General features: G+C 47.1%; 1 protein-coding gene across 2 annotated transcripts in view; it reads left to right on the forward strand.

Moving 5' to 3' along the window:
- The first annotated feature begins 2,349 nt into the window (after positions 1-2,349).
- The window catches only part of TAF1A (TATA-box binding protein associated factor, RNA polymerase I subunit A), a 42,870-nt gene continuing 23,319 nt past the window's right edge, over positions 2,350-21,900 (forward strand). The window contains exons 1-8 of one of the 2 annotated variants that reach the window (XM_073671900.1): positions 2,350-2,497; positions 4,819-4,890; positions 5,389-5,555; positions 6,089-6,202; positions 13,005-13,203; positions 13,346-13,476; positions 16,504-16,662; positions 17,121-17,187. In XM_073671900.1, the coding sequence (XP_073528001.1) occupies positions 4,830-4,890; positions 5,389-5,555; positions 6,089-6,202; positions 13,005-13,203; positions 13,346-13,476; positions 16,504-16,662; positions 17,121-17,187 (898 nt within the window). In that variant the 5' untranslated portion in view covers positions 2,350-2,497; positions 4,819-4,829. Of the gene's footprint in view, positions 2,498-2,571; positions 2,701-4,818; positions 4,891-5,388; positions 5,556-6,088; positions 6,203-13,004; positions 13,204-13,345; positions 13,477-16,503; positions 16,663-17,120; positions 17,188-21,900 lie in introns of those variants that run through there. The other variant, XM_073671898.1, reaches the window with a different exon arrangement.

Here is a 21,900-nt window from a genome sequence, read left to right on the forward strand (position 1 = left end):
TGGCGTCGGATGTAATCTCCAATTTATTAGTGCTAGGATGAAAGGTTTCTTTAAATACTTTATAAGATTTTGTTTTACGTAGCCATGCACTCCGAATCAGATCGAGTAATTCAATTTTTTTTTTCCCATGTGGTATACCAAAAGAATAAAGGGAGGGGGGAGTTATTGGGATTTGAAAGTCATTCCCATAAACAGTGTATATCCATGCTAATCTGAAGATATTTTTGCTGATAAGGCTCATTCTGCCACTGTACCTGTCTACTGTTCTAAAGCTTGTTATTTCTGATATGTCAATAAATAAACTTTTCTTGATTAATAATAAAAAAAGTATTTCCTGCAGTAACTTATTAGGAACCTGCTAGTTCTGCAGTGGCACGGCCACAACCTGCAGCGGATATTTCTCAGAAAATCTGCAGCAAATTCCACACTAAACTAAGTGGATTTTGCTGTGGGCTGGTTGCAGATTTAATCCTTTGCATTATGTGAATATCATCAGTATATTGTACATTGATAAGCGCAGGTCTGAAGTTTGCAGACCTGATGTGACCGGCTTTGGGTGCAGGAGTCCCCCGCATACTCTAGTCTGGTCAGTATTTGGGATCAGACCAGCGCATTCTGCGATTTTTTTTGCTACTGACCGTCTGTGATCTGTTGCGCATGGGGTCTAAAAATATGCACATTTGATCTGAGCCTTAAAGGGGTTGTCCCCTTTTAGAAAATCCCTGTCCCCTGGGGTGCAGGTTGTTATAAAAACAAAATGCACTTTACTTACCAAACCCCTGGGTCCACCACTGCTACCGGTATCTGTTATTGTCTGCAGCGCTGACATCATGGTGACATTGCAGCAGACAATCATTGAGCTCAGATGCAAAGTGCCACTCAGAGACACAGATTGACTGCAGTGCTGTTGACGTGTCGTCAGCACTGCAGCCAATCTCAAATATCGGGAGCAATGGCAGAGACGTAGTGCGGGACCCTCGGATGGTTAGTAAAGTGCAGTCTACTTTTTTTAAAAAAAATGCAGTCGGGGGGGCGGGATTTTCTGTAAGGGATTAACCCCTTTAAGGCCCACCTACACAGTAGATAGTTGTTGGCCGAATAATCTTTTTGCTATCTGTCCCCATGCCCCCATACAGAAGAATGCTCAGCCTCGTCCGAGTGCCGCCCTGGTCTCCGTGTGCCTTTGGAAATCGGGACATGCCCGATCTTTGCCTCCCCGACATCATCTGTCGGAGGAGAGTTGGGGACCCGTTGATTTGAGTTTGATGAGTGACTAAGATCAAAAACGGACATGTCACCCGATCCTGGGTCCGCCAAACAAACACGGTCATGTGCAGCCCCATATACTATAACGTGTCCGTATTCAGTCCACGATAAACACAGATGGGACACGTATGTGAATAACGTGCGCCCGAACGAGGCCTTAGTGGCCAGTAATTGTGGGGGGGCAGCAATCACATATTTATCATGGATCCCAGTCTGTGGTAAAATATTTTAAACTATGGTGGCATCTTAGGATGCGCGAGCAGTGTTTTGTTGCTTTGACATTGATAGGACCCCCATTTTTTGATGGTTGGGAGCCCTAGATGGGAACCGAGACCCCTCATGTTCACCTGTTTCACTCCTTTGACCATTACGGATCCCCCTCCCCCGCAGGTCTCCAGCCTAAATGTGCATATAAGACTGTTGGGGTCGGATCAGGAGACCCGCGGGCTGTCCAGACATCACAGTCTGTGCTCGGACTGTAACACTGGACGTGTGAAAACCGGCTTTAAAGGTATTTTGCAATAACCTCATTGATCCCTAGTAACCCATGGTGAATGGAACTCAAAGCAAAATTTCTTAGGGTGTATTCACACCTTGCAGCCACATTTCTTAAAAAAAACGCATAAAAAACAAGTTATGTCAACATCAAGGGCCTGTTTGTAGAAGCTGGCTCAATGAAAACTATGTTACCTGTAGCAACCAATCAGAATTCAGCTTCCATTTTTAAAATAGCGCTGGGAAAATGTAAGCTGTGCTGTGATTGGTTGCTATGGGCAACAAAGATATTATTTACTTTTTAGACAGTTTTGGTAAATTTACTTTTAACATGGGAAAATTTCTGAGCAGCAATCCTCAACTATTAAGCTATATGCACGGATCTATGTTTAGAAAACTAGATGGAAAAAAAGTTATACTACAGAAACATGCAGCTAATCGTATTCCAGCTTTTATTGTACTAATGCTGTTTGAAAAATGTAAGCAGCGCTTTCATTGGTCCGTGTTTTTTATATACACATATATATATATATACATACATGTATGTATTGATTTTATACTTTATTTTATATTTTATTATAAGAGCATTTATGAGAGAGTAAAGGCTTGGACGGAAGTCAAGAGAACTTCAACTCCCAGTATGCTTTTCTGTCACATGATTCAAAAGACCGGAAGTACGTCACTCAGACGCGCTGTAACGGTTTAACATTGGTCTCCTGGCAAGGATCACACAGAGGTAAGAGAACTTCAACTCCCAGCATGCTTTTCTTCCGCATGATTCATTAGACCGGAAGTACGTCACTCAAGGGCGCTGTAACTCTGGTCTCTTGACAAGGTTCACACGGAGGTCACAACTTCCTGTTTCCTGCCAACCACAAGATGGCAGTGTAAACCGGAAGTAGCGTGGTTCAGTGTGTTTCCAGCTGCTGATCACCATGGGTGAGTTGTGTGCGGTGTAATAGAGCTATGCTGCAGTAATGGCCGGACATGGCGGCGCTGGGGCGGGATATGGAGTGTATAGTGGGTGCAGAGCATTCTGGTCTATATTTAGTGATGTGTATATTATTATTACAGGGTGTACACATATATCTGAGTATTATGTGTCTTCATTTGTCGCTGAGGAGCCGAATGTGTCATAAGACGGAACGCACTGAATGTTTTAAAATCTTTTTTTCCTCCAATCGAGTCGTAACTGCGGCAAAGTTTCGGGTTCAGCTTTCGGGGAGCTTCCGTACGTTCCCCGGCGGGGCTGGAGCTGTCGTCTGGTCCATTTATTTTTGTAACACTTCTGATAGACACAAACTTTTCAGAGTAAATTGCAAAATATTTTAATATTTGTTTTTTAATTTAGTTTTTTTTTTTAATGCATTTTCCCCTGTTCTATTGGAAACACACTCCGGCCTCATTCCAACTTCTGTTACTGTGACTTTAATGTTAATGGCTTATTTTTAGGAGCGGTCGTTATATTTGTGGGGGTAGGACGCCCGCCCTGATCAGCTGTAAACCGAGCGCAGAGCGGGAGCAGCTCAGGTCCCTTTCACACTGTGCTCTTCGCCACGTTCAGTGGTCCCGGCGGGGCTCACTTCCGAACCCCACACAAAACTGGTTTAGGGTGTATGCCTCTACTGGAGGCAGACACCCAAATCCCATTTTGCACGGGTTTTATTAATTTTACTCGCTTATACAGCGCCATTAATTCCACAGCTTTACAGACATCAATCTTTGGAGTGTGGGAGGAAACCAGAGAACCCGGAGGAAACCCGCGCAAACACGAGGAGAACCTACAAACTCCTTGCAGATGTTGTCCTTGGTGGGATTTGAACCCAGGACCCCAGCGCTGCAAATTAACATTGCTCCTAACCACTGAGCCACTGTACAGTGCTGAGCACTGAGCCACCATGCGGCCGTCGATGAGACCACTGAATGTGGCAAAGAGCGCAGTGTAAAAGGGGCCTTACAGTCTGTAGGTGAATGTGATCTGAGCTGCAGTCCTAGGAACGTGGGAGTGCTGCTGCCCACCGATCTCAAGGACAGGTCATCATTAAAGGGTTTTTATTTTTTTAAGATGATTTTATCTTGCGAACACGTGTTGTCGGTGCAGGGAAGGGGGGTGGGGGAGGTTGCTGACTTCTCTGATTTAGGCCAGATTCAGACATCCGTACTCTGACCACAGTGCATAGACCCTCCGCAGGTCTCCTGCTTTAAAGTCCACAACCTCATCGCCATATATGAAGCTGTAGCCCCGTTAATATTCTTTTCTGAACAGCAGTCTTCTACCATTGTGCGGGGCTTTGTGGTTGGTAGTTCTGCAGCCGCAAGACTGAGGCTCACAGCATAATACAAAGTGAATGGGCTCACACTGCGACCTGCAATGTACCGAGACGAGCAAGTCGCAAACACATCCGATTGGTTGTGACTTTTTGCAATTCCCTTGTCACTGTATCCTTAGGGTTGCAGTGCGACCCCCCCCCCCCCATTCCTATGCATTCTGCTGCAACATAGCAGGTGCATAGATTGATCTTTGGCAGTGAGACCTGTGTAGCCCCATCCTATCCAATCTGTCCTGCAGTATCTCCATTCTAAAGCATTTGTAGGGGGATTCATAAGTTAAATCATTGTACCATATTACCCCTCTAAGCCCTGCAATCCCTCTATTCTGAGACTCAGTCATAACCTCAGCAGGAATACCCCAGCACTTGTATTAGGTATATTGTATCTATGCCATCAATATTGGGGGCCACCCAAAGGACAAAGCTGCACTGGGCCCTCTTTACTGCAGTACCACTGTACTCCTGTAGATGTCACTGTGCCAGATGACACAACCCAGCGCTATGTGCCGCTCATTCATACAGAGCGCCCCGTGATCATAGAGAGAAATGTGCGGCTCTTCTCTGGCCCTAAAAACTCTGTCCCCTCCTTTTGATGGACACCACAGTCTATACAGGGCTTCGTTTTGTAAGCATTGCTCTGCATAGGAGCTGTATACTCAAAATGGTAGGAGCTATTTCCTCTGGACTTGGCAGCAAGAAATAAAAGATCTTGTTTTTCTTTCAATAGAAGAAACAGAAATGGCCTTCGAAGAGGAAGAAGAATATGGGATCGCTCAACCATGGATGCAGAAATCTATTTGTGAGTCTTATCAGGAAAGAAAAAAAAAATCATCTCCTTGGAAATCTTGATACATCCAAAATCAAATGTGAATAATACTGAGTATTTTTAATGAGCTCCAAAAAATCTCCACAGCTAATGGCTGTAGAGTAAAATGTAAATTGCACACAGTCACCACTAGAGGGAGCTCACTGACTACTGTGTGCACATAGAGCTCAATAATAAATCATGAGCTCCCTCTGGTGGTGGCTACTGGTAGTTCAAGGTCTAAATGCAAGATAGATAGATATATATATATATGGATATGTTTCCATAGCAGATGTTTAGGTGAGGGGGCCCATCCATATGTTTCTTGAGTCCTCCAGGCTTTCTCCCGGTTCATAAAGGAAACTCCCTGGTGTCCATATATGCTGGTGATGTGTGCAGAACAGCGGTGGAATAAACGTCAGCCATTACTGTGTCTCGTCCAGTCTATAACAGACCTGTTCATGGCGTTCTCTTTCCCCCTGGGTACGGAAGCGCGTGCAAGACCACGGAAGAGCTACCACGTGACGAGGGATCAGTGTCACCAGCTCATATGTAAAGCCATGTGTGAGAACGAGTGGAAGAAAGCGGCCGGGCTCCTCACCAGTTATTTCCAGATACTTATGGATCGAGGCAAGCACGGACAGACCGTCACCCCAGAGGTGACTATTACTATCACACTTTTACTGTTGTTCTCTGTTATCAGCTATTTTTGTCTGACGGAACAGTTCTCTGTTGGGATATATGATTTCCGAATGTTGGATTAACGGCCGTCCATAATGTAATGTATAGAAGCTACTGGAGCCTTGTTTTAATCTTCACGTTTCATCAGTAGCAAGAAAATATTATGGCAGCTGCTACTGCTGATGGCGGCGCCTCTGCTGGGGACATGTGGTATTACACAATGCCCATCCAGATGAAAGGGGGAATATATGAAACACTTGGTTGTGCAGAGGCAATCATGACAATACAGCAGCGTCTTAAGGGGTTAAATGATCAGTGTTATTGATCCCGGCCTTTAGAACAAGGCGTCAGCAGAGTAATACAGCCGGCGCTCCTAAGTGTCGACTGCGATGTACTGTGGTCGGGTTAAATGCATAAGGGGTTAAGATGTTTTTCTCTACTGCTTATTAACCCTTCATGTTTTGGACAAGTGTGTATGTTTGTATATATGAAATATATAATTTGTTTATAGATTGTTTGGAGGATTGGAAGCGAGATCTTGTTAAATCATCCAGAAAGCACAAACGCCGACATCAACGTGTTCCACGAAGCCATGAAGAATATCGGGTACAAGAACTATCTGCGGGTGAGTGCGGTCTGTGTCCTGGGGTAGACGAGCGACCTCTGCTCTGTACAGACGGGACAGGGTCAGCGCTGTGTCTGCAGGTCCGGGTAACGCCGGGCTACAAGGCGACTCCAACCACAACAGGTCAATGTCCCAGGAGGCGCCAAGATTCACATCCCAGCATCATCTAAACAGCTGACTGTCACGTTCGTTGTTTGGCAGCGTTCATGTGACAATCACTGCCGAATCATCACACATTATAGTCAGATGCCTTATAGTACTGAGCTGAAGTCACAATACGTACATACATTACTGATCCTGAGTTACGTCCTGTATTATACTCCAGAGCTGCACTCACTATTCTGCTGGTGCAGTCACTGTGTACATACATTACATTACTGATCCTGAGTTACATCCAGTATTATACTCCAGAGCTGCACTCACTATTCTGCTGGTGCAGTCACTGTGTGCATACATTACATTACTGATCCTGAGTTACATCCAGTATTATACTCCAGAGCTGCACTCACTATTCTGCTGGTGCAGTCACTGTGTACATACATTACATTACTGATCCTGAGTTACATCCAGTATTATACTCCAGAGCTGCACTCACTATTCTGCTGGTGCAGTCACTGTGTGCATACATTACATTACTGATCCTGAGTTACATCCAGTATTATACTCCAGAGCTGCACTCACTATTCTCCTGGTGCAGTCACTGTGTACATACATTACATTACTGATCCTGAGTTACATCCTGTATTATACTCCAGAGCTGCACTCACTATTCTGCTGGTGCAGTCACTGTGTACATACATTACATTACTGATCCTGAGTTACATCCTGTATTATACTCCAGAGCTGCACTCACTATTCTGCTGGTGCAGTCACTGTGTACATTACATTACTGATCCTGAGTTACGTCCTGTATTATACTCCAGAGCTGCACTCACTATTCTGCTGGTGCAGTCACTGTGTGCATACATTACTGATCCTGAGTTACATCCAGTATTATACTCCAGAGCTGCACTCACTATTCTCCTGGTGCAGTCACTGTGTACATACATTACATTACTGATCCTGAGTTACATCCTGTATTATACTCCAGAGCTGCACTCACTATTCTGCTGGTGCAGTCACTGTGTACATACATTACATTACTTATCCTGAGTTACATCCTGTATTATACTCCAGAGCTGCACTCACTATTCTCCTGGTGCAGTCACTGTGTACATACATTACATTACTGATCCTGAGTTACATCCTGTATTATACTCCAGAGCTGCACTCACTATTCTGCTGGTGCAGTCACTGTGTACATACATTACATTACTGATCCTGAGTTACATCCTGTATTATACTCCAGAGCTGCACTCACTATTCTGCTGGTGCAGTCACTGTGTACATTACATTACTGATCCTGAGTTACATCCTGGATTATACTCCAGAGCTGCACTCACTATTCTGCTGGTGCAGTCACTGTGTACATACATTACATTACTGATCCTGAGTTACATCCTGTATTATACTCCAGAGCTGCACTCACTATTCTGCTGGTGCAGTCACTGTGTACATACATTACATTACTGATCCTGAGTTACATCCTGTATTATACTCCAGAGCTGCACTCACTATTCTGCTGGTGCAGTCACTGTGTACATACATTACATTACTGATCCTGAGTTACATCCTGTATTATACTCCAGAGCTGCACTCACTATTCTGCTGGTGCAGTCACTGTGTACATTACATTACTGATCCTGAGTTACATCCTGTATTATACTCCAGAGCTGCACTCACTATTCTGCTGGTGCAGTCACTGTGTACATACATTACATTACTGATCCTGAGTTACATCCTGTATTATACTCCAGAGCTGCACTCACTATTCTGCTGGTGCAGTCACTGTGTACATACATTACATTACTGATCCTGAGTTACATCCTGTATTATACTCCAGAGCTGCACTCACTATTCTGCTGGTGCAGTCACTGTGTACATACATTACATTACTGATCCTGAGTTACATCCTGTATTATACTCCAGAGCTGCACTCACTATTCTGCTGGTGCAGTCACTGTGTACATACATTACATTACTGATCCTGAGTTACATCCTGGATTATACTCCAGAGCTGCACTCACTATTCTGCTGGTGCAGTCACTGTGTACATACATTACATTACTGATCCTGAGTTACATCCTGTATTATACCCCAGAGCTGCACTCACTATTCTGCTGGTGCAGTCACTGTGTACATGGGTCCCTACTGTGACGTGACCCATCTGCCATATAACATGCACAAGTAGATGGAAGGACCTGTGCTGCCTCCTACTGGACACACACAGTATTGACCTTGGCCCATTCCCCCTTCTTGCCCCTTGTGGTGTCTAATTCTGTTTCTTTTGCCCTGGCCGCTGCTGGATGAGGTTGGGCCGATAATGGAAGATAATGAATGATTTCTATGTTCTCACAGATTATATTGTTTGTCCAGGAAACGCTCCTGAGATCCTGGATTTACTGGCTGTGTAATGAGCACACACCCTGCGCTTTGTGACTCTGCTGGCGCTGCCCAGGCTTCATTCTTCATGACCCAGTCTTTTTATTTGCTTTTTAGAGAAATCCTGATTGTGAATTAATATATATATATATATATATATATATATATATAATATAATCCTGGATAGATTTACCTTCCTGTTGGCTGATATATTGGGCAAAGGGGTTTGTCATTTTGGGCAACAGCATTTTAATAAATACTTGGTGTTACATCCTAGTTATTGTTCCTTATTTCATGAAAAGATTTCTTTAGTTTTCTGGATTCTATGTCTCCAGCAAAAGGGTATGAATTACAGTGCAACACTCATTTCTAAATATATACTTTAATATATATATATACTAGCTGATTAGTATAGTATAATACTGCTCCTATGTGCAAGAATATAACTACTATAATACTGCCCCTATGTACAAGAATATAACTACTATAATACTGCTCCCCTATGTACAAGAATATAACTACTATAATACTGCTCCTATGTACAAGAATATAACTACTATAATACTGCCCCCTATATACAAGAATATAACTACTATAATACTGCTCCCCTATGTACAAGAATATAACTACTATAATACTGCTCCTATGTACAAGAATATAACTACTATAATACTGCTCCTATGTACAAGAATATAACTACTATAATACTGCTCCTATGTACAAGAATATAACTACTATAATACTGCTCCTATGTACAAGAATATAACTACTATAATACTGCCCCCTATGTACAAGAATATAACTACTATAATACTGCTCCTATGTACAAGAATATAACTACTATAATACTGCTCCTATGTACAAGAATATAACTATAATACTGCCCCCTATGTACAAGAATATAACTACTATAATACTGCCCCTATGTACAAGAATATAACTACTATAATACTGCTCCCCTATGTACAAGAATATAACTACTATAATACTGCTCCTATGTACAAGAATATAACTACTATAATACTGCCCCCTATATACAAGAATATAACTACTATAATACTGCCCCTATGTACAAGAATATAACTACTATAATACTGCTCCCCTATGTACAAGAATATAACTACTATAATACTGCTCCTATGTACAAGAATATAACTACTATAATACTGCCCCCTATGTACAAGAATATAACTACTATAATACTGCCCCCTATATACAAGAATATAACTACTATAATACTGCCCCCTATGTACAAGAATATAACTACTATAATACTGCCCCCTATATACAAGAATATAACTACTATAATACTGCTCCTATGTACAAGAATATAACTACTATAATACTGCCCCCTATGTACAAGAATATAACTACTATAATACTGCCCCCTATGTACAGGAATATAACTACTATAATACTGCCCCCTATGTACAAGAATATAACTACTATAATACTGCTCCTATGTACAAGAATATAACTACTATAATACTGTCCCCTATGTACAAGAATATAGCTACTATAATACTGCCCCTGTGTACAAGAATATAACTACTATAATACTGCCCCTGTGTGCAAGAATATAACTACTATAATACTGCCCCTATGTACAAGAATATAACTACTATAATACTGCTCCTATGTACAATAATATAACTACTATAATACTGCTCCTATGTACTGGAATATAACTACTATAATACTGCCCCCTATGTACAAGAATATAACTACTATAATACTGCCCCCTATGTACAGGAATATAACTACTATAATACTGCCCCCTATGTACAAGAATATAACTACTATAATACTGCTCCTATGTACAAGAATATAACTACTATAATACTGTTCCCTATGTACAAGAATATAGCTACTATAATACTGCCCCTGTGTACAAGAATATAACTACTATAATACTGCCCCTATGTACAAGAATATAACTACTATAATACTGCCCCTATGTACAAGAATATAACTACTATAATACTGCCCCTATGTACAAGAATATAACTACTATAATACTGCTCCCCTATGTACAAGAATATAACTACTATAATACTGCTCCTATGTACAAGAATATAACTACTATAATACTGCCCCCTATGTACAAGAATATAACTACTATAATACTGCCCCCTATATACAAGAATATAACTACTATAATACTGCCCCCTATGTACAAGAATATAACTACTATAATACTGCCCCCTATATACAAGAATATAACTACTATAATACTGCTCCTATGTACAAGAATATAACTACTATAATACTGCCCCCTATGTACAAGAATATAACTACTATAATACTGCCCCCTATGTACAGGAATATAACTACTATAATACTGCCCCCTATGTACAAGAATATAACTACTATAATACTGCTCCTATGTACAAGAATATAACTACTATAATACTGTCCCCTATGTACAAGAATATAGCTACTATAATACTGCCCCTGTGTACAAGAATATAACTACTATAATACTGCCCCTGTGTGCAAGAATATAACTACTATAATACTGCCCCTATGTACAAGAATATAACTACTATAATACTGTCCCCTATGTACAAGAATATAGCTACTATAATACTGCCCCTGTGTACAAGAATATAACTACTATAATACTGCTCCCCTATGTACAAGAATATAACTACTATAATACTGCTCCTATGTACAAGAATATAGCTACTATAATACTGCCCCTGTGTACAAGAATATAACTACTATAATACTGCCCCTGTGTGCAAGAATATAACTACTATAATACTGCCCCTATGTACAAGAATATAACTACTATAATACTGCCCCTATGTACAAGAATATAACTACTATAATACTGCCCCTATGTACAAGAATATAACTACTATAATACTGCTCCCCTATGTACAAGAATATAACTACTATAATACTGCTCCTATGTACAAGAATATAACTACTATAATACTGCCCCCTATGTACAAGAATATAACTACTATAATACTGCCCCTATGTACAAGAATATAACTACTATAATACTGCCCCCTATGTACAAGAATATATCTTCTATAATACTGCTCCTATGTACAAGAATATAACTACTATAATACTGCCCCTATGTACAAGAATATAACTACTATAATACTGCCTCTATGTACAAGAATATAACTACTATAATACTGCCCCCTATGTACAAGAATATAACTACTATAACACTGCCCCCTATGTACAAGAATATAACTACTATAATACTGCCCCTATGTACAAGAATATAACTACTATAATACTGCCCCCTATGTACCGTATATAACTACTATAATACTGCCCCCTATGTACAAGAATATAACTACTATAATACTGCTCCTATGTATAAGAATATAACTACTATAATACTGCCCCTATGTACAAGAATATAACTACTATAATACTGCTCCTATGTACCGTATATAACTACTATAATACTGCCCCCTATGTACAAGAATATAACTACTATAATACTGCCCCTATGTACAAGAATATAACTACTATAATACTGCTCCTATGTACCGTATATAACTACTATAATACTGCCCCCTATGTACAAGAATATAACTACTATAATACTGCCCCCTATGTACAAGAATATAACTACTATAATACTGCCCCCTATGTACAAGAATATAACTACTATAATACTGATCCCTATGTACAAGAATATAACTACTATAATACTGCCCCCTATGTACAGGAATATAACTACTATAATACTGCTCCCTATGTACAAGAATATAACTACTATAATACTGATCCCTATGTACAAGAATATAACTACTATAATACTGATCCCTATGTACAAGAATATAGCTACTATAATACTGCCCCCTATGTACAGGAATATAACTACTATAATACTGCCCCCTATGTACAAGAATATAACTACTATAATACTGATCCCTATGTACAAGAATATAACTACTATAATACTGCCCCCTATGTACAAGAATATAACTACTATAATACTGCTCCTATGTACAAGAATATAACTACTATAATACTGATCCCTATGTACAAGAATATAACTACTATAATACTGATCCCTATGTACAAGAATATAACTACTATAATACTGCTCCTATGTACAAGAATATAACTACTATAATACTGATCCCTATGTACAAGAATATAACTACTATAATACTGATCCCTATGTACAAGAATATAACTACTATAATACTGCCCCCTATGTACAAGAATATAACTACTATAATACTGCCCCCTATGTACAAGAATATAACTACTATAATACTGCCCCCTATGTACAGGAATATAACCGTCGTGCTCGTGTCATGTTTGGTCTTTGTTGCAGATCTCTCTGGAGCAGGTGTATCACTGCCTGTGTAATGGTCAGGTAGATGAAGCGCACCGAGTTCTGTCATTAGCTGAGAGCTGGAGGAGCGGGCGACATTCCTTTAAACAGAAACACCTACAAAAGCTGATCCAAGCGTACAGAGCCGTCCTGAACTACCACTCCTGGGTGGATAAAGGAGCCGCAACGTCTCAGAACGGTAATGTGTGAAGGTAGCGACTCCTGTAGATGCTTCTCTGTTTTATGTACAATTGTTTATTATTTTTCTTTCTTGGATTTGTTCTGTTTTATGTGATACTTTTCTGCTCTATATAGTTATATTGTTAATATTTTTCCTCCAGATCCGGACCATGCATCCCAATCGTCTTCTTCTCACGCCATGTCCTGTTACTACAGACAAGCCACCACCTCGTTTCAAGAGATCCTGAAGTTTCCTGGAGTCTGGGATTCCTTCGTTCTCAATTACGTGGATGTAAGCGATGTTTGCGCCATTTAGTTGCCGCTAGTTAAAACTTTACTTGAGTGAAATTCTTCTAGAATTGTATTTATTTCTTTTTTTGCTTATTTGGGTCAGTTCACTGGATGGTTCTTCATTTCTGTTCCCGTCACACAGCTAAAGAGTTAAAGGCGTTTTCTCAGCCCACAATCCTTTGCGAGTGTGAACGGACCTGAAGTTGCACATGGCCGCTGCTTCTCCATTCAAATAGTAAATGCAGAGTTAAAAATAATCCGAATACTGCCACAGAGAGGACAATTTATCCCCGTAATCTTCCCCCTGCTGCAGACACCAAAAAGCAGGTCTGGCAAATAAAAAAAACAAACATTTATTGGTAGGTGTGCTCAAATTTAGAGCCGAGCGGGTTTTTACAGTTAGAAAATATAAAAATCACTTGAGTATGAATAATCACTAACGTGTCTAAGAGCATTTCTTTATAATACCCTGGAAGAAGCCAAGAGGTGAAAGTCTGGGCCGGGGCCGGCGCCGGGAGGCGAGGCTCTGGGCCGGGGCCGGCGCCGGGAGGCGAGGCTCTGGGCCGGGGCCGGCGCCGGGAGGCGAGGCTCTGGGCCGGGGCCGGCGCCGGGAGGCGAGGCTCTGGGCCGGGGCCGGCGCCGGGAGGCGAGGCTCTGGGCCGGGGCCGGCGCCGGGAGGCGAGGCTCTGGGCCGGGGCCGGCGCCGGGAGGCGAGGCTCTGGGCCGGGGCCGGCGCCGGGAGGCGAGGCTCTGGGCCGGGGCCGGCGCCGGGAGGCGAGGCTCTGGGCCGGGGCCGGCGCCGGGAGGCGAGGCTCTGGGCCGGGGCCGGCGCCGGGAGGCGAGGCTCTGGGCCGGGGCCGGCGCCGGGAGGCGAGGCTCTGGGCCGGGGCCGGCGCCGGGAGGCGAGGCTCTGGGCCGGGGCCGGCGCCGGGAGGCGAGGCTCTGGGCCGGGGCCGGCGCCGGGAGGCGAGGCTCTGGGCCGGGGCCGGCGCCGGGAGGCGAGGCTCTGGGCCGGGGCCGGCGCCGGGAGGCGAGGCTCTGGGCCGGGGCCGGCGCCGGGAGGCGAGGCTCTGGGCCGGGGCCGGCGCCGGGAGGCGAGGCTCTGGGCCGGGGCCGGCGCCGGGAGGCGAGGCTCTGGGCCGGGGCCGGCGCCGGGAGGCGAGGCTCTGGGCCGGGGCCGGCGCCGGGAGGCGAGGCTCTGGGCCGGGGCCGGCGCCGGGAGGCGAGGCTCTGGGCCGGGGCCGGCGCCGGGAGGCGAGGCTCTGGGCCGGGGCCGGCGCCGGGAGGCGAGGCTCTGGGCCGGGGCCGGCGCCGGGAGGCGAGGCTCTGGGCCGGGGCCGGCGCCGGGAGGCGAGGCTCTGGGCCGGGGCCGGCGCCGGGAGGCGAGGCTCTGGGCCGGGGCCGGCGCCGGGAGGCGAGGCTCTGGGCCGGGGCCGGCGCCGGGAGGCGAGGCTCTGGGCCGGGGCCGGCGCCGGGAGGCGAGGCTCTGGGCCGGGGCCGGCGCCGGGAGGCGAGGCTCTGGGCCGGGGCCGGCGCCGGGAGGCGAGGCTCTGGGCCGGGGCCGGCGCCGGGAGGCGAGGCTCTGGGCCGGGGCCGGCGCCGGGAGGCGAGGCTCTGGGCCGGGGCCGGCGCCGGGAGGCGAGGCTCTGGGCCGGGGCCGGCGCCGGGAGGCGAGGCTCTGGGCCGGGGCCGGCGCCGGGAGGCGAGGCTCTGGGCCGGGGCCGGCGCCGGGAGGCGAGGCTCTGGGCCGGGGCCGGCGCCGGGAGGCGAGGCTCTGGGCCGGGGCCGGCGCCGGGAGGCGAGGCTCTGGGCCGGGGCCGGCGCCGGGAGGCGAGGCTCTGGGCCGGGGCCGGCGCCGGGAGGCGAGGCTCTGGGCCGGGGCCGGCGCCGGGAGGCGAGGCTCTGGGCCGGGGCCGGCGCCGGGAGGCGAGGCTCTGGGCCGGGGCCGGCGCCGGGAGGCGAGGCTCTGGGCCGGGGCCGGCGCCGGGAGGCGAGGCTCTGGGCCGGGGCCGGCGCCGGGAGGCGAGGCTCTGGGCCGGGGCCGGCGCCGGGAGGCGAGGCTCTGGGCCGGGGCCGGGAGGCGAGGCTCTGGGCCGGGGCCGGGAGGCGAGGCTCTGGGCCGGGGCCGGGAGGCGAGGCTCTGGGCCGGGGCCGGGAGGCGAGGCTCTGGGCCGGGGCCGGGAGGCGAGGCTCTGGGCCGGGGCCGGGAGGCGAGGCTCTGGGCCGGGGCCGGGAGGCGAGGCTCTGGGCCGGGGCCGGGAGGCGAGGCTCTGGGCCGGGGCCGGGAGGCGAGGCTCTGGGCCGGGGCCGGGAGGCGAGGCTCTGGGCCGGGAGGCGAGGCTCTGGGCCGGGGCCGGGAGGCGAGGCTCTGGGCCGGGAGGCGAGGCTCTGGGCCGGGGCCGGGAGGCGAGGCTCTGGGCCGGGGCCGGGAGGCGAGGCTCTGGGCCGGGGCCGGGAGGCGAGGCTCTGGGCCGGGGCCGGCGGCGGGAGGCGAGGCGAGGCTCTGGGCCGGGGCCGGCGGCGGGAGGCGAGGCGAGGCTCTGGGCCGGGGCCGGCGGCGGGAGGCGAGGCTCTGGGCCGGGGCCGGCGGCGGGAGGCGAGGCGAGGCTCTGGGGCGGGGGGGCGGGGGTCACGGGGGGCGGGGTCACCTGGAGACTTTCATTTATTTGATGAAGCAGTTAGAGCTGCTGTGAAACGCGTTGTCACCTGGTCACCCTGTTTCCTCTGGATGCGGCAGCACTTGCAAACACTGCGTTTTCAGCTTCATCGACTTAAAAAGGCGACATAAACCAATTTGTAAATATATATAAAAAAATGAAATTTTTTTTTTTGTACTTAAATTTTAATTTATTTATTTATTTTTTTTTACAGTTTAGTATCTATATAATCATACAGATCATAAACATCGCGATGTCAGGTGGTTTTTACCGGACAGTGAACGCCAGAAGGAAAATAACGATGTAACCTGTCCTTGACCTTTTTCCATAATCCAATAATTGCACTTTAAGTAACAATTTTTTTTTTCCAGCTCCTTGAGTCTTCTGGAGAGAATCAGGAGGCGGAAAAAGTATTGACGGAATACGCTGATGATGCTAAGAATCCGGCAAATCCTAACGCCATAGTGTACCTGTATGAGTTCATGGAGAGGCACGCGGCTTCAGAGGAGAAGCGGATAGAAGTGCTGAGGGTGAGGATTTATTACTATGCTTTATGTATTGCTTATATATACCGAGGCGCTGTACAATACAGAATTGGCTTTTGGAAGGGCATGTATAGGAACTGAGCCCCCTGGATGTATCCGCCTGAAGTTATGGCATTTACTTACATAGTATGGCGCCACCTTGTGTTCACAATGTATAGCAATGTGCACGTCCACCTACTGTGTGCTAAGGGACAAATGCACATCCATCCAAGTCTTTGCAGAGCAGTCAGTAGAGATCTTTCTGCCTGATTGTCAGCACAGTAGCATGGCAGTGTAGCTGAGAAGACGCCCTCTGCAGGAGAGGGAGGGGGCGGCCCCTGCTGCCGCAAGAGGGAGGAAACCTGGATTCATGGAAGAAAACCTTTTAGAATTTTTTTTTACTTTTTTTTTTTTATTCATTTTCTTTTTACATTTTCTTTTTTTTTTTATTTCTCAATTTTCAGGCTTTGAACGCCAAGACTCCATCCCATAAGCTCATGTTGAAATTTAGCAAACTCCTCGGCAATTCTGGTAAGTTGCCATTATCATTAGTCTGCAGAGTAGCGCAGCTCTGTGTCATGTTCACATTGGGAAGTTTTGTTTTTTGTCTTGACTTTTTGTCTTGGAGCCTGCGCTGTGTACACTCAGGGCGTGAGCTGATTATCAGCAATGGCCGGATTACAAGGAAAGGTAATAGAAATATATAATGTAAGAAAAGGGCACATGACTATGGGAGGCGGTAGTGAGCGTGCTGGCTATAGTTGCCACACGCTCACTACATTCATCTATAGGATCAGTTATTTTGAGATTTACTATGTCCATCAGAAGCTCAGATGTTTGCACCATAATTAAAATAGAACTAAAAATTAATTCAGAAAATAATAATGGGGAAAAAAAGCAAAAACATAAAACATTTTATTAGTGCTGTGTCTAGGCTGCAGTTCTATAATTTGCCACATGGTGGCAGACTGGAACTAAGCAGGATTTGTGCAGCCGTCTCCAGCAGCTGCAAGAGATCAGCGCTTCCTAAAAATGCCGACAAGCCCTCGTGTGATGTCACCGGAGAGGACGGCGGGGACTGTATCTCTATATATTACACCACACATCCTCTATATACTACACCACACATCTTCTATATACTACACCGCATGGGACCCATCCTCTATATAATACACCTCACGGGACTAGTGATGAACAAGCATACTCGCAAGTACTCTGTACTCGCCCGAGCATCTCAGTACTCGAGATGCTCGGAGCTCGCCGAGTACTTGCGAGATGCTCAGGCGGATGCTCGGGTCCCCGTCCTGCATGTTTGCCACTCTTTACTGAGCCAATGAACATGCAGGGATTGCCTGCCACACACTGTAATGCCGCAGCCATGTTGGTTGTGGCATTACAGTGATTGGCTGGCCGCACAGCGTCATCAGGTCTATATCAGACTTGGCGCCGCCATGCTCGTCACAGTCACTCCGGATCAGACAGTGTAGGGAGAGCTGCTGCTGAGCTAGGGAGGGATTTGATCGTGTATTAGGTAGTGTAGGGAGAAAACAAGTACATTACACATATCCATCTTAACAAACAGTCCTTCTGAGGACTAATCCATCTGCAGAGATATCAGGCAGGCAGTGTATATAGTCAGGCAGGCAGGGTATATAGCAGACTGCAGTGCATATAGCACAAGAGGCTCCATTCCAGTTCTGCCTTCTGCTGCTGTTAGATATTTCTTATACAAAGGCCCAGGTCTCAGGGGCCAGGAATACTTTTCTTTGGATCTTAATCCTCATTATTTGCTTAAAAAGCAATCCAGAGAACACCGTTTTTCTGCGTCATTTGCTTGTTGGCACTGCAGAATACAGCCAGGTCCTTTCCATATTACAGCACTAGAAATCCAGCTATTTAAAACTGTGTTTTCTCCGTCACACGTATCACATATAATTGCGCTGAAAATACTGCCATTTTTGGCCTCCATTCCAATTTTTTTTTTTCAGTGTTTCAGCAAAGTTTTTGACACCGGTTTGCTGTTTAAAACAGTTACCTACAGGCCAGGTGTTTAAAACTGTGGTTTCTCCATCACACGGATTACGTATAAATTCGCTCCAAATTCAGCCATTTGTAGTGAGCGTGGACGATATTGTCCTCCATTTAAATTGGGCAAGGCACGTGGCAAGGGAAGGGGAACTGGACGCGATGGTGATGGTGCATGCAGAGGCCGAGGCCGTGGGCAAGCTATAATTGTGCCACAACAAACACCCACATCTTCTCTCCGAACCTTCCTGTCCCAATTTCTAGGGGACCGCAGCACACCACTATTGAACCCAGAGCAGTGTCAAAAGGTTGTTGGTTGGATAGCGGATAATGCTTCCAGTCACTTAGCCACCACCACCACCACCCTGTCTTCCACACGGTCAAGTCTCAGTAGCCGTGAGTCTGGACCGCATATTCCTCACCCTGATCCTCCTTCCTCCCACCATGCTGAGTGCCCAGAGACAACTGATCACACACTTGGACACTCTGAAGAGCTGTTCACTTTTCCATTTATAGATTCGGGCGTCTCGCCCGGTCCACTTGAAGTGGGGCAAGAGGAGATCGCGTGTAGTGATGCCCAAATATTTGAGCAGCCACGGTCACACGAAGGCGACGGTGGGAAAGTGTCACAAAAGGTGGATGATGATGAGACACAATTGCCAGAAAGTCAGGAGGAGGACCAGGGTGCAGAAGTGGAAGACGAGGTGGTGGATGATATAGTAACTGACCCAACCTGGCAGGAGGACATACCGAGCGAGGACAGCAGCACACAGGAGGAGGGAGGCAGAGCACCCCAACAGGCAGGAAGAAGCAGTGTGGTGGCCGCAAACAGAAGGCAGGCAACTGTTCCCCGTAACACCAACAAGAAGGAAGCTGCCAGCACAACTGTTGGGTCTTCCCGAGTCTGGTTGTTTTTTAAAGACTCTGCCAATAACCCCAAAAAGGCCATTTGCACCACCTGCCAGGCCAGCAACAGCAGGGGTGGCAAAACTACCAGCCTGACCACCACCAGCATGATCAGGCACATGGCAGCAAAGCACCCGACTTTGTGGGCCGAACCCCAGGGTCCACGACCAGTGTCTGCGGGTGGCACCATTGCTTCTTCCGCTGTTGTGCATGCAAGCCAATCCCCTGTCTATGGTGCATGTGAAGATGCCTCCTGCCCTGCACCTGTCGTTGCACACTCTCAAGTAGCAGCATTAGGAAGCATGTCCATGTCCTTGTCCCAGCTCAGCGTTCAGTTGTCCATACCCCAATCCTTGGAACGCAAGCGCAGATACGCAGCCAACGCCCCCAGGCCACACTACTAAATTCCCACATTTCACGACTGCTTGCGCTCGAAATGTTGCTTTTTAGGCTCGTGGAGACGGAAGCATTCTGCAACCTGATGGCGGCGGCCGTCCCTCAGTACTCGGTCCCCAGCCACCACTATTTCTCCCTGTGTGCCGTTCCCACATTACACAAGCACGTGTCCCAAAACATTAGCCGTGCCCTCAAGAACGCAGTTACCGGGAAAGTCCACCTAACCACGGACATGTGGACAAGTGCTTGTGGGCAGGAACGGTACATCTCGCTGACGGCACACTGGGTTAACATGGAAGCCGGGGCCTAGTCGGACCAAGGGACGGAACACGACGCCAAGGATTGCGGGCCCTAGGTCAATCAGGGTTGCCCCCACAGTCTACAGCTCCTGCATCTCAGCCTCCTCCTCCTCTTCAGCCTCCATCTCCGAAATTACCACATCAGTCGCTAGCTGGAAGCACTGCAGCAATGTCTCGGCCAAGCGGCAACAGGCTGTGCTGAAGCTAATATGCTTGACAATGTGTGAGTATGTGTGACAATGGCCGGAACCTGATGGCGGCTCTCAGACGAGGCGAGCTCACACAGGTACCATGCCTAGCCCATGTGCTTAACTTCGTGGTTCAGCAGTTTCTCAAATCCTACCCGGAGCTGCCAGATCTGCTTGTTAAAGTACGCCGCTTGTGTGCCCATTTTAGAAAGTCATCTACAGCTTCCGCCGCCCTTGCCGTGCTTCAGCAGCATTTGCAGCTTCCGGCTCCCAGACTGGTGTGTGATGTCCCCACGCGTTGGAACTCTACATTGCAGATGTTGGGAAGGATTTGTGAGCAGAAGAGCGCCGTTGTTGAGTACCAGCATCAACAAGGCCGTCGGTATAGAGTTCAGACTCCACACATAAGACCTCAGGAGTGGACATGGATGTCAGACATATGTACCATCCTCCAAAACTTTGAGGACTCCACCAAGATGGTGAGCGGCGATGACGCCATAATTAGCGTCACCATCCCGCTTATCTGTCTTCTGAAACGCTCTCTGCTCACAATCAAAGAGGATGCATTGCAGGCGGAGCACGATGAAATGGAGCAAGGAACAATACAGGGTGATTACACACAGCCCAGCCTCATCTCATCCCAACATGGATTGGGTGACAATGAGGAAGAGGAGGAGGAAGAACAGGAGCTAGTTTCATGCACTATAGACTGTACTACCTGCACAACTGTTATACTGTCTGTTCAGCATGGATGGCCAGAGGACAGAGAGGAGGAGGAGGAGGAGAAGAGCATGGTCAGTCATCCTCTTAGTGAGGACACTGAAGTCTTGCCTTTTAGCAGTCTGGCACTCATGGCTGAGTTTGTTACGCTGCCTTTCCCATGACCCTCTCGTTCTCAAAATTTTGGCTGACAGTCATTACTGGTTAGTGACACTTCTAGACCCACGCTACAAGGAGAACTTTTATATCTCTTATTCCTGAGGCGGACAGTTCTACAAAAATGGGGCAGTACCAGAAGGCCCTTGTTGCGGAACTATTAAAAAAAAAAAAATCCCATCTGAAAACGCTGGTGGCAGAGGTCACAGTTCGTTGGACAACCAAGGAGTACAGGCGAGAGAAACACAACTCCAATCCAGCAGAGGCAGGGGAACACTGTCAAAGTTCTTGGAGAATTTTCTCAGACCCTCCCATCGCACAGGCCCTGAGGCGCGGGGTACTCTAGCATGGAGTGCAAAGTTTGGGAAGATGCTGAGGGAGTACCTTGCCGACCGTACCAACATCCTCCGTGATTCCTCTGTGCCCTATAATTATTGGGTATCCAAGCTGGATACGTGGAATGAACTGGCTCTCTATGCCTTGGAGGTCCTGGCCTGCCCTGCCGCTAGCGTTTTATCAGAGCGGGTTTTTAGTGCCGCTGGTGGAATTATAAC

Source organism: Phyllobates terribilis, unplaced genomic scaffold (genome assembly GCF_046119375.1).
Source record: "Phyllobates terribilis strain yellow unplaced genomic scaffold, ASM4611937v1 Scaffold_3__8_contigs__length_932513732, whole genome shotgun sequence".
NCBI lineage: Eukaryota > Metazoa > Chordata > Amphibia > Anura > Dendrobatidae > Phyllobates > Phyllobates terribilis.